The sequence below is a fragment of the Portunus trituberculatus genome, chromosome 29, assembly GCF_017591435.1.
Source record: "Portunus trituberculatus isolate SZX2019 chromosome 29, ASM1759143v1, whole genome shotgun sequence".
NCBI classification, from domain to species: domain Eukaryota; kingdom Metazoa; phylum Arthropoda; class Malacostraca; order Decapoda; family Portunidae; genus Portunus; species Portunus trituberculatus.
In genome coordinates this window covers 12,277,488-12,291,792 of record NC_059283.1, presented here as the reverse complement: position 1 = coordinate 12,291,792, position 14,305 = coordinate 12,277,488, and the positions used below count along the sequence as shown (strand labels likewise).

Below are 14,305 nucleotides of genomic sequence, written 5' to 3'. Positions count from 1 at the left end.
ACTTTTTCCTCTTCCTGTTCCTGCTTCCATGCATTTCGTAGTTCCTTCAGCTTGTTTTCACTCAATCCATCTTCTACTCTGTCCACAATCCCATTCTGCACTTTAACCTGTAAGTTCCTTAAGGAGTTTTCATAGTCTTGGCATGTGGCTTTTAGTACGTCATTTTGCTTCTTTATTTCTTGTATCTCCTCTTTTAATCCCTGATTGATTGCACTGACCTTCTCACATTTTACCAATCTCAATTTCAGCTCTGTGTTTTCTGCTGTCAGTCTGTCCTGCTTGTCCATTAAACTCGACATCACTTCCTTCATGTACCCTAACTCCCTTTCTATGTTGATCAACCTCCTCATAATACCTCTTTCATCCCTGAATCCAGAAAAATCCTTGTCCATAATATCCTCAGTCAGTTTCTTTAGTTCAACAGGAGTTTGAATGTACTGTTGGTTTTCACACGATGGCGTATGTTTTGATTCCGTCATATGTCTGGCAGCACTACTCTGTTCCATCTCCCTCTCTCTCCTTTTTCTTTCCGTCTACAGTCAACCCTTGGCTATCGCGACTTCCACTATCGCGTTTTATTGCTATCACGCACCCATGAAAAGCTGCTAAAATTTCATTATCGCACCTCAGATGCCTGCTATCGCGCGCCCAGCCATGACATCATGGGATATCTGAGCGCTCATTTGCCAAAACCACCTTCCCGCCAAGATCAATTCGGCTATCGCGTTTTCAGCTATAGCGCGGCTATTTCGGCCCCAATTGGGCGCAATAGCCAAGGGTTAAGTGTATATGATCCAATATTTATTTATTTATTATGGAGACAGGAGAACCTATGGCCCCTTCCCCCCTGTACATACATCTAGGTCAGGCTCCAACTCCTGTTGTAGCATCTCCCTGGGAGTTGCTCAGAGACGGCATGGTGTCTCGCAAGTGTGTGTGTGTGTGTGTGTGTGAGTGTGTGTGTAATTCACCTCACCTCAGTCACCTGCTGGTCACCCAGCCAGTCTTCCCCATTACTGAGCGAGCTCAGAGCTCATAGACTGATCTTTGGGTAGGACTGAGACCACAACACACTCCACACACCGGGACAGCGAGGCCACATCCCCTCGAGTTACATCCTGTACCTATTTACTGCTAGGTGAACAGGGGGTACACATTAAGAGGCTTGCCCATTTGCCTCGCTGCTCCCCAGGACTCGAACCCGAGCCCTCTCAGTTGTGAGTCGAGTGTGCTAACCACTACACTACGCAGTGTATTTACCTAGTTGTAGTTTTACAGGGCCTGGGTTTTATGCTTGTGTGGCCCCATCTCCATATCTACACTTATCCAAGTTTTCTTTAAAACTATGCACACCCGTTGCTGACACCACTTCCTCACTCAAACTGTTCCAAGTCTCAACACATCTTTGTGGGAAACTATATTTCTTAACATCTCTCAGACATCTTCCCTTTCTCAGCTTTTTACTATGCGATCTTGTGCTTCTAATGTCATATTCTTCTCTCAGGATCAGTTTCTCGTTATCCACTTGGTCCATTCCATTGATCAATTTATAAACTTGTATCAGATCCCGTCTCTCCCTTCTCTGTTCCAGGGTTGGTAGATCCACAGCCTTTAGTCTCTCCTCATATGTCATCCCTTCAAATTCTGGAACCATTCTTGTAGCCATTTTTTGTAGTCTCTCCAACTTCCTTATGTGTTTCTTTTTATGGGGGGCCCACACAACTCCTGCATATTCCAATCTGGGTCTTATTATAGTACTTATCAATTTCTTCATCATTTCTTTGTCCATGTAGTGAAATGCTACTCCAATATTCCTTAGCAAATTATGTCTCTGAAAATTCTATGAATATGGCTTACGGGTTGATTGTTTTCTTTCATCGTCACTCCTAAGTCCTTTTCCTTTTTTACTTTCTCCAGTTCTACTCCATCTCCCATCTTATAGATTCCCACGGGTCATCTTTCACTCTTTCCCATTTCCATGACATGGCTTTTGTCCACATTGAATTCCATCTCCCACTTTTTACTCCATTTCCAGATCTTATTTAGGTGTTCCTGCAGTATTTCACAATCCTCTTTTTGCTTTATAACTGCACAGTTTCGTATCATCTGCAAACAGATTTATGTAGCTGTTCACTCATTCTGGCATGTCATTTATATATATGTGAGGAAAAGTATTGGTGTGTGTGTGTGCGTGTATTTACCTAGTTGTAGTTTTACAGGACCTGGGCTTTATGCTCGTGTGGCCCCGTCTCCATAGCTACACTTGTCCAATTTCTCTTTAAGACTATGCACACTCGTTGCTGACACCACTTCCTCACTCAAACTGTTCCATGTCTCAACACATCTTTGTGGGAAACTATATTTTTTAACATCTCTCAGACATCTTCCCTTCCTTAGTTTCTTACTATGCGATCTTGTGCTTCTAATGTCATATTCTTCTCTCAGGATTAGTTTCTCATTATCCACTTGATCCATTCCGTTAATCAATTTATAAACTTGTATCAGATCCCCTCTCTCTCTTCTCTGTTCCAGGGTTGGTAGATCCATAGCTTTAAATCTCTCCTCATATGTTATCCCTTTAAATTCTGGAACCATTCTTGTAGCCATTTTTTGTAGTCTCTCCAATTTCCTTGTGTTTCTTTTTATGGGAGGTCCACACAACTCCTGCATATTCCAATCTAGGTCTTATTTTAGTACTTATCAATTTCTTCATAATTCATTTGCCCATATAGTGTGTGTGTGTGTGTGTGTATTTATTTACCTAGTTGTAGTTTTACAGGGCCTGGGCTTTATGCTCGTGTGTATGTGTGCATCCATATCTACACTTATCCAATTTTTCTTTAAAACTATGTACACTCTTTGCTGATACCACTTCCTCACTCAAACTGTTCCAAGTCTCAACACATCTTTGCGGGAAACTAAATTTTTTAACATCTCTCAGACATCGTCCCTTCCTTAGTTTCTTACTATGCGATCTTGTGCTTCTAAAGTCATATTCTTCTCTCAGGATCAGTTTCTCATTATCCACTTCATCCATTCTGTTAATCAATTTATAAACTTGTATCAGATCCCCTCTCTCTCTTCTCTGCTCCAAGGTTGGTAGATCCATTGCCTTTAGTCTCTCCTCATATGCCATCCCTTTAAATTCTGGAACCATTCTTGTAGCCATTTTTTGTAGTCTCTCTAATTTTCTTATGTGTTTCTTTTTATGGGGAGTCCACACAACTCCTGCACATTCCAATCTAGGTCTTATTTTAGTACTTATCAATTTGTGTGTGTGTGTGTGTGTGTGTTAAACTATTCCATGCTTCCACCCTTCTATGAGGGAAGCTATATTTTTCACATCTCTCCTATAAGTGGCCATTTTAGTTTTTCCCATGCCCTCTCGACATTCTTCCATTCCACATACACAGATCTTCCCTATCCATTTTTCCATGCCAATCATCACTCTGTATATTGCTATCAGGTCTCCCTTTCTCTTCTGTTTTCCAGGGTTGGAAGTTGCATTCTTTTCAGTCTGTCTTCATAAGTCAAATCTCTTAAGTCAGGCACCATTTTTGTTGCAGCCCTCTGTACTTTCTCTAGTTTCCTTATGTGTTTCTTTAAGTTCGAGCCCACTGTATTGTTGCATATTCAAGCCTCGGTCTTATCATTGCAGTAATTATTTTCTTCATCATTTCTTCATCTAGATATACGAACGCCACTCTTATGTTCCTCAATAAGTTCAATACTTCTCCAATTATTTTGTTTATATGTCTCTCTGGCGATAGGTCATTGGTAATTGTCACCCCAAGGTCTTTTTCTTCATGACTGGTTTTATGTCTTCATTTCCTATCTTGTACATACTCCTGATTCTTCTTTCACTCTTGCCAAACTCTATTTTCTTGCATTTTGTCGTGTTGAACTCCATTTGCCATGTACAGCTCCATTTCCATATTCTGTCCAAGTCTTCCTGGAGTAGTTCGCAATCTTTGTCACATCTCACTTTTCTTAACAATTTTGCATCGCCTGCAAATAGGCTCACATAACTGGACACCCCATCCACCATGTCATTTATGTAGACTGCGAACATTACTGGTGCCAACACTGATCCCTGTGGAACTCCACTCTCCACCAATCCCCATTCTGATGGTCTGTCCTTAATTATTGTTCTCATTTCTCTTCCTACCAAAAGTCTTCCATCCATTTTAGTAAACTGCCATGCACTCCTCCTACCATTTCAAGTTTCCAGATCAGTCTGGTGTGGTACCTTATCAAAGGCCTTTTTAAATCCAGATATATTCCATCAGCCCAACCATCTCTTTCCTGTATTACATCTATCACCCTCGAATAGTAACATATCAGGTTTGTCGTGCATGAACGCCCTTTCCTAAAACCAAATTGACACTCACAAAGTATGTCATTTTTCTCCAAGAAGTCTGTCCATCTAGTCTTCACCACCCTCTCACACATCTTAGCTACCACACTTGTAAGTGACACTGGTCTATAGTTCAATGGGTCTCTCTTGTTACCTGATTTATAGATTGGGACAATGTTAGCTCTTTTCCAGTCTTGGGGCACTACACCTTCCCTTAATGAGGCATCAATTACTTCACAAACTTTTTCTGCCAATTGCTCCCTGCATTCTCTTAAAATCCATCCTGATACCCCATCAGGTCCCACAGCTTTTCTCACTTCTAAACTCCCCATCATGTTCTTGATCTCCTCCACAGTTACTTGAAACTCCTTCATAATCCCTTTCTGTTCCATTACCAGTGGTTTGTCAAAAGCAGTCTCCTTTGTGAATACCTTCCGAAAGCATCCATTCATAGCCTCTGCCATTTCCTGGGATCTTCACTGCATACTCCATTTACTTCTAAACTTTCAATACTTTCTCTATTTTTGATGTTGTTGTTCACATGTCTGTAAAAAGCCTTGGTTGGTCTTTACATTTATCAATTATATCCTTTTCTTGTTTCTTTCTTTCTTCTCTTCTAATCAACACATATTCATTTCTTGCTCTTTTGTAACTTTCCCACTGCTTAATCCGTCTTTTCCTTCTCCACCTCTTCCATGCATCCTCTTTTCTTGTTCTAGCCTTTTCACATCTATCGTTAAACCAGTCCTGCTTTCCAACTTCTCTATGTTGTCTTATTGGTACAAATTTTTCTCACCTTCTTTGTATATTTTTATAAATTCCTTCCACTTTTCATTTGCTCCTTAGCACTCTTGAATTTCATCCAATTTGTCTCTTGAAAGAATTTCTTTAGGTTTCCAAAATCTGTCTTGGCATAATTCCATCTTCCCACTTTAATGTGTGTGTGTGTGTGTGTGTGTGTGTGTGTCAAAGCCTCCTTTCTCAACTCATTTATTCACTAAAGTTGTCTGCTGGTCACCCAGCCAGTCTTTCCCCTGCGGAAAGAGCTCAGAGCTTGTAGTGACCGATCATCAGGTAGGACTGAGACCACACCACACTTCACACACCAGGAAAGCGAGGCCACAACTCCTCGAGTTACATCCCGTACCTATTTACTGCCGCTTTCCGGGACTCGAACCCGGACCCTCTTGATTGTGAGTCGAGCGTGCTAACCACTACACTCCGCGGATGTGTGCGTGTGTGTGTGTGTATTTACCTAGTTGTATTGTACAGGGTTCGAGCTGGGCTCATAATGTCCTGTCTCCATATCTCCATTTATCTAGTTTTTCTTTAAAGTTATGCACACTATGTGCTGTAACAATTCCATTATCCAGTGCATTCCATTTCTCCAACGTTCTGTGTGGAAGACTGTACTTTCCAATGTGTGTGTGTGTGTATTTACCTAGTTGTATTTACCTGAACTTGTGTGTGTGTGTGTGTGTGTGTGTGTGTGTGTATTATGTAAAAATTTTATCAAAACAGAAGAAACTGCCATGTATAAGAATGACGGCTTCTCTACTTTTCTTAAGTAAAAACCAAGAAGTACTAACATCCTCATAATGACAAAATAAAAACATCAAATTACATAAAATTGTCAGTTTCTATTTCATATTCCTCACTGTTACCTTCAGCATCTGTGAGTCCTGCATCATTTATCATGGAGACTTGTTCCAGGGCTGGGTCATCAGTGGTGTAGCCGGTGCTTTCCTGGTCCAGCAGTGGCTCCGAGGCGGCCCCATCATCATCCTCACTCCACTCAGACTGACTAGTTTCCCCTCCATCTCCTATGCTGGGCTGGAATGGATGGATATAATCCATAAGTGAACGAATGGATCAGAAGCTTGCACAGGATAAATAACAACATATTAAATGCTGTGATGGTGTGATTCCAGCTACTCTCATCCATAAATTAAGTACCTCAGTGAGAAGCAACACCTCCAGCTATATCTGTGGGTGAACTTATATCATGCTACTTGTCTTAACATTACACTCCATGAAATTACACAATTACCATTTACTCCTCTTACCTAAACACTTTAAGACCGACTGACTGATTGACTGACATCAAAATATTACAACAAGAATGTGAAGTGAAAGTTAAATATGTGAAGTTTCAAAAGCCAAACATTAAAGTACTTTGGCATAAAAGATACACACTTTCAAAGCAAGTCCATTAGTTTAAAAATTCTGGTACACATACTAAAAATGAAACCCATGGGATGGAAAATAAGTGCCTGAGAAATTATCTTCAGCATGCAATGTTGGGCAGTGTCATGGTGACCCTTAAATCTCATTATCCATCATTGCAATGACATTGTTCTCTAAATTATACGTACTGTATATATCAACATTAAGTTCTTGTATATTACCAATTTCAAATCCTGAATTCAACTTGAGGTTAGACAGATTTTTTCCAATAAATTAGTGTGTGTCCACTATATAGTAGTCATGTATTGGTGTGCTTGACTTACCACTGGTAATGATTGCCCTGAAGTGTTTCCAGATCTGTCCATCTGAGCACCACTCAACTCATGGGCCATCCTTCGCTCCTCCTCCTCAAAGGACCTCACGTCCTCGTCGTCATCTGTCTGGTGTTCACCTCCCTTCAGGCTGTGCTTCTCCACTGACAGGTTCTGTTTAGGACTTTCCCTCTTGTCATCAGGGCGTCTGTCTCCTGAGGCCACCTTGCCTCCTGCAGTGTCCCGCCGCAGGTCACTGAGCCCCTCATCGTCAGTGGAGGCGTCTGGCACGTCGGATTCCATGTTCTCATACTCACTGTGTCCACAAGGTCCAGGCATTCTGGCAAGGGAGGACACAACAAGCTCCTTTCAATAATCATCCTGTGTGTAGCTGAGGAGAGCCATTGTCACAGAGGTTAATGATAATGATAATAATAATAAAAAAAAAAAAAAAAAAAAAATATATATATATATATATATATATATATATATATATATATATATATATATATATATATATATATATATATATATATATATATATAATAATTAATAATAAATGAATAAATAATATTAATAATAATAATAATAATAATAATAATAATTATTCCTTTAGTAGAAATGAACAGCTAAAAATTGATTGCATGTATATACAGAAATATATAACAATACTAAACTACTTTTTGCAGAGGTTAATTCAGTATTAATTTTCTAATAAATATGAATTACACAATCATGTTGAAATTTCTATACCATTTATTTCTTGTAATCCTTTATGATAATGGATTGATTATAATGTTTTTTTTTATAAAAAAAAAAGATAAAAGTGTATGGTAAACATGAGAAATCTATAAAAATGATGCTTTCTTTATGCTTTCAATTTCTTTCAGCTGCATTTCCAGTGCTATGGTTATAAGAGAAGCAATAATGATGGCAGTTAAATCTAAACAAATGCCATTGTATATGTAATGAAATTTCATTAGTTGAAACATTTGAATAAAGAATAATATTTATCATTAAGTTTGTCTATACTGGATATGACTTTTTTGTGCATGTGGCCTTTTCTCAAACAAGTGAGATGGCACACAAGAAAAGCACAATGCACAATTAAATACTGAGTGACAATCACCATAAGGCATTGTATTTAAAGTTGATTAAATCATAAGGGGACTGAGTACAGATACAGATGTGTCAGCATGAAGATCCTTAAGGCAACATTCAGTGAGAGTAATAGCTACTAGGATTATTTACCTCTGTACACCTGAAGCACACCAAATAATGCAGTTTACACATGTACAAGTCTACAGCCACTAGTACATTGGGAGCATGCCTGTTACCATTATGCTCCAATACACACACACACACCTTATTCTACAATGAAACTAAAGCTCATCAGATCTTAATTCAAAACTATTAGAAAGCAAATAAAACTACACATTCCATAAATCCTTAAAAAGTCTAATAAACATATTTTCCATAGAGCAACTGTATGAAAATACATACATGTACTTCATCATGTATCACATGCTGTTAGTTCAATTTTCATACAAGTAAGTGAATACCATACTGATCAAGTACTGTCCAGGCAGCACAATGAAATGTATGGTATGCTTCAAAGAAACTTACTGTGTCATATCAATGACTGATATGACTTAAACACTATGAACATTATGACTAAGGGCATTTGAACTTGAATATGATGAATATTAGGGAAAAAGGTGATGTACTCATTTGGTGGGTGACATAAATTACAGTTCATGAAATACATGATGGCAATCACTCACATCAATCTGGCACTTCAAATCTTGAACCATCTACAAGCTGTACTGACCTTTTGTTAGTAAGATATCACTTGCATGACTATTAGAGCAAGATATGCTGAGAAGAGAACAAGTGAAAAATACTACAGGATACACAGCAATATATGTATACTTACCACAGTAGCTGAGAATTGAAAGAAGTATATATAGCAAAGTCTGCAAGTTATAGTGTAACCTTTCAGCTCAAGCAAAAACAAAACAATAATGAAAAATTGTGAACTTAAATTGATCGGTAAATTATGAACCAAAAGCTCATGTTTATGGTTTACAGTGAAAAATGGCATGGAATACTTAGAGGTTACATTATTGTGTGCAGAAGATAACTGTCTATAGAGGGAGAGATGAGGCAAATCTTTGGTCCACTTCACATGCACAACACATGGCAAATCAGTATGCTGGCCAACCCAAACCAACAAAATTTTGCATTCAACTAATCAATTACTTTTTTCCTATGAGAAAAATGTGTTCAAGACAAGTTCCTAAGAGTGAATAATGCAAGATTCTGTCGGCGGCCTCCTGGCCCAGAACAAGACCACTGTGACTATTGCGTTGCTGCCGCCGCCACTGCCAAGCCTTGCCTGTCACTATCTTGCGTCACAGCCAACAAACATGAACGACCAGTAATTCTAAGAGCTAGGAGGGCATCTTCCCAGTAAGCATGTGAAGCACAATGCATGGGAACAGCAAGGAAAAGGCATTTTCTTGTATCCTATACCCATTCAATTTCCACATGTAATAACCTGGCAACTGTGAGCCACTTGCACATGGATTGTATCACTTTGGTCATGAATATTAAAAATTAACATATTTTTCTAAAAATGTTTTCAGCACACATCAGTGAATCCAAAAATATCCATCTGAAGTTATGCTTTTGATTGGGTGGACAAAACTGAACGAAGTCCCCTGCATTGTTAGAACAGTACAGCAACTGACACACCAGTGAAACACAATTCTACAAAGAACCAAACCATATAATCTTTTCAATATTAATGATTGTGTAATAGCTTAGTGAGTCATCTCAAGTCTGGAATGGTAATTACTCTGATCAATACTGAGTACTGTATCTAATTTGAGGTAAGACATGATGTATGTTCTTGTGTGTTTTAAACATCAATGCAAACTTCCATGTTCTAAGAATCATTTGTTACAATGGTTACTTCACTGATCAAAGGTTTCATCTGATGGCGATAAAGCCAGAAAATATGTAGCCGAGTATATTATAATCAAAGGAGAATTAACTAGGAAGTGAAAATACAGTCAAAATAAAAGCTAGTGACTGCATGACACTTATCAACACTGAAGGTACTTGAGTGTGGCCTTCCTGTTGGTGAGAAACAACTTCCTTAGGCAAAGATGATCTAACAACACTTCAGACTAAACTTACTGATAGAGAAGTACGTATACTGTATTAAGGATGAGGTTGAAAGAGGCAACAGATTCCCAAATGTTAATGCTTTTTGGATGTTGGATAGCAAGAGGCAAGTGCTTGTTAGTAATGTTAGAAAGTAGGCAAAAGCTTAAATTGAAATTAGACTTTGGCACCATTAATAAGGGTTCCTCTATATAGCAACATTCTTGTAAATACAATGTCTACACCTTCACGTCACCTATTAACACTGAGTGAAGCTATGAGTAGCAAAAAGTGTTCTCTAGTCAAAATGGTGAGTGCCAAGGAACTATACTCAAGTTCTCTATTAAGACGCAGACATTGTACAATCACCAAGGTAGGCAATGTTAGTGGAGAAGCAGCAACATTGGCAAGAGCTCAGTGGTTACCTGGAGCCAACAAATTTCCTCACACTCTGGTGGAGACTGATTCTCTCTGGGGCAGGAATCTCCAGAGGAAACTTGTGGCCAAGAGGGCCTCGGGAAGCCTGTGCTCTAGAGTCTAGTGGCACTTTGTCAGCCAGGGACAGCTTCGCCAGCTGGGGAGTGGTTGGCTGGTGGGGCGCCAAGTCCCCTTCTACAGAAGCAGAGGTGAGCTGCAGCACTGTCTGATTACCATGGGGGTCAAAGTGAAGGCCAAGCATTACAGGGTCAAGGTTCATCAACTCTGCTGTAAGTGGTTTGACAGACAGTGGATCCAACCTGATCTGATTCCCAAACATATTATTCAATTCCTTTTCCTGTTGTTGGGCAGCCTTTTGAAGAGCTGAGTAACCTTCGAGTGTGTTACCTGCATAATTCTCCATGATGTTACTACTTGAGTTGTTGTTACTAACATCTGAGCTTTCCTGCTGCTGTGTTTCCCTTTCCTGCTCAATCTCACTACTTCCACTCAGACCACCATACCTTCCTCTACTGCAGTCGAGTGATGCAGACTTTCCATCCTCTGGTATTCCCTCAAATGTTGAAGATTTTTCTAATTTTTTATCTATTTTGATTTTTTCTGGTGTCCTGGTGCTTGAGGCAATGGCTCTGTGGTGGTGGTTGCGTGGGTCTGTCTGGCACTCTCCATCCTTTTTCTGACGTTCTGGATTTCGTTTACGGGACTGGTCGTGTTCTAATTGAATGTGATTACCCATTTTCTGGCTTTCTTCCCTTGACAAGGAACGCTTTTTTGACATAATAACACTATCGGGAGTCATTGCCGAGGTTTCTCGAGGACTTCTTTCGAGGCTGCGCATTCGGCTGGTGCTCCCAGAGGCACTAGTTCTTGAGGGGGAGTTAAGGTCACAATCCACATAGCTTAGTCTACATCCAGGTTTCACTTTCTCACTGGATGGGGAAGCGCTATGACTCACACAATTGTCTACCTGTGAAGGAACCTCCGTCTCTGCCTTATCACTAAGTTTACTACGTTTCACTTTGTCACTAGAAAATTCAGCAGTTAACTTTGGTATCACTAAGTCATCCCTCCGCATCCTCTCCTCGGGACCTGGACTGGTTATATCCGTTTCCCTCCACAGTCCAGGTACGTTGGGATAGGAATAGGTCGTGGAGTCCCGTGAAAGACTGTTCAAACGCAAAGAACTTTCATCACTTGAAGCTTTGACACTTGATAAATAGTCTGAATATATCTGTGGTGAGAGTTCCCTAAAGCCTGGCGCAGCAGCACCTTCCAGATTCATGCCACTGAACATGTATTTGAAGCGCTCATCACTTAGGGAAGGAGTGTGCTGCGGCGATGGCGAGTCAGCGTCAGTGCGAGAGAAGTCCGTACGTGAGAAGCTTTCGTCAGAGGAACTGAGGCTTGGAGAACGGTTCAGGGAACTGATTTCATCCGCAGAAGAGTGGATGCGGGTGGAGTGAAGGTCTCTGTGAGATGACCCATGCAAACTGTCATCACTGTAGTGCCTGGCGAAGGAGCGCAGCTTATGCCGCACTCCAGCCTCCTCCACATGGTGGTGGCGCGGCACAGGTGGCAGGATGAGTCCTCCACTCAGACCTGACCTGCTTGGGTCTGGAAGCCGTAGCTGTACGTCGTCATTCTCTTTTCTTGGAGAGGTTCGGCTCCGTCCTGACACTTTCTTCACGGCATTTCCAGGGTTGGCTCCCTGGTGAGGTGCACTGAACCCCTGAACCTGAGCCCAAGCAGGGGCGTATGCACTTGGTGGGAAGTTGTACTCGTCCGGGCGGTAGGTACGAGGACGGGACTGAGAATATGGTTTGGGGGCCGTGATGGAGCCCTGGGGCTTCATCTGTTGCATAGCAGCTCGAGTTGGGGTCTGAGACTTGTTGCTGGAGCGCATCTGTCCAACAGAGAATCTTGGTGGGAGGACATGAGCATCAAGAGGAGCTGGAGGAACTCTGGTCAGCAGTGGCTCCTCCTCACACCTCTGGCCATCTCCTCCTGACTGCCTTCCTCCTGACTTGGTGAGGTTCTGGCCATTGATATTCATTGCCTGCAAGTCGTCACCAAAGGAGTCTCTGTTGCGGCGGGAGCGAGGGGTTCCTCCTGGCTGGCCGTGCACCAGCTGTCCAGTGAGACCCTGGGAAAGACTACGGCCGTGGGGAGGCACCTTCGGGGGCACCATTGCCAGAGGTGTTGCCACACCCCCAAACAGTCCACCTGTGGATATAAAGGAAGAAGTTAACTTTGTGGCCATAGCTCTCACTCAGTCATACATACAGATCTCTAAATATTCTAAATGACTTTTTTAAAAAAATTGGACTAATACAAGAAATATGTATAGGTATACATAGTCATACACATAATTCTATACTGTTACCTTTGAAATAATGTTCAGTACAAAAGTAGCAGTAATGAGCACAACAGCAAGCACAAGGATGTACTACTTACTGAATGTGATCACTTGTACGTAATAAAAATTGAGAAAAGAGTACCAATTAAAGGATATGTTCTATATAAAGCAAAAATTAATGTCCATCAAATGTTAAGCACTGAATCTCCCATCTTGTAACTGGCTGCTGTACTTCCTCTCACTTTGCGGGTGATTAGTACCAACTGACCACAAGTTCAGCTACATTACAATGCTGAACTATATAATCTTCATTACAAATTACAAGTGAGATTGCTTGAAATACAATATAACATGTATGACAGTGATTAAGTTCTATCCTATAATTACTACAATCATCTATATATATTACAAAGTTACTGATAAATGCTATCCTTCATGCAAGTCAGATTTACAGTCCACTCTTCATTTTACAAAATGTCAACACTAAAGAAAATTAATGCAGCTCAGAATGAATTATTTTCTAACTCAGTCCACACAGCCAATTTCTGTCATACCATACCTTCTATCCTTCTATGACACGATAATTGTCTCTCAGACCCGTTCCAGGGGCTGACATTCACTACATGCATGTAACAATTCTCCTCCATTGCATCCTCACATTTCACTCAGTGTGGGACAGAGGATACCCAGCCAACACAAGTACACACTACACACCATTCGAGCTGACCACCCACAGCCCACATCCTGGCCACACCTCACACCTCACACCCCTTCCAGCATGTCAAGATCTGGGGTCATGTAATAATTCAACAAAATAAGTAGATAAAGTAACCAAACACAATGAATATAAATAAATCAAAAGACAAAATTAATGACTTAATTAGTCAATTCAATCAAATAAAACTATAGAAAAAAAAATAAAATAAGATAAATAAATTAAATGTAAAAAAATTATAAAGCCCACAACATTTTAACAATCCTTGAATCAGTTTTATCCCAAGAGAAAAGAGATAATAGACAACATAATTTAATTGGGTACTCTAACTTTGACACATTTATGTTTGTTCTGTACAATATTATGAAGCTTACAGCACAGATTATCAGTTATTGAATACAATGTCATTTCAAATGCATAGTGAAAATATTAGATAAGTACCATATGAATCCCAGGATTGGTGAGTACAATAAAGAAGATACAAAAGCATTTACAGTGAGATCCAATAGTGTATTATACTTTAAAATAAACTTTGCTTATCAAATTTACATCAGGGTTAATAGAATGATTTTTACAAATAAGCCTAATGTGATTATTTTCCCCTCACCACAGAAAACATAAAGTGTACACAAGTATTTACAAAAAGAGCTTTCCACTTGTTCACATACCTCACAACTCTCACTCAAAACACATATCTTGTGCCAAATGAAAAATAACCAACCTAGATAACATAAAATCCATTCAACTCACACTTGACAGGTAACTACACC

At 40.1% G+C, this 14,305-nt stretch overlaps 1 protein-coding gene across 16 annotated transcripts in view; it reads right to left on the bottom strand.

Moving 5' to 3' along the window:
* Positions 1–14,305, bottom strand: part of LOC123510504 (adenylate cyclase type 1-like) — a 292,904-nt gene that overhangs the window by 14,572 nt on the left and 264,027 nt on the right. For 14 of the 16 annotated variants that reach the window (XM_045265723.1, XM_045265724.1, XM_045265719.1 and 11 more), the window contains 3 exons: positions 10,452–12,687; positions 6,868–7,195; positions 6,022–6,190 (listed from right to left, as the gene is read on the bottom strand). In XM_045265723.1, coding sequence (XP_045121658.1) covers positions 6,022–6,190; positions 6,868–7,195; positions 10,452–12,687 — 2,733 coding nt within the window. The remainder of the gene's footprint in view (positions 1–6,021; positions 6,191–6,867; positions 7,196–10,451; positions 12,688–14,305) is intronic. The other 2 variants (XM_045265729.1, XM_045265730.1) reach the window with 1 other exon arrangement.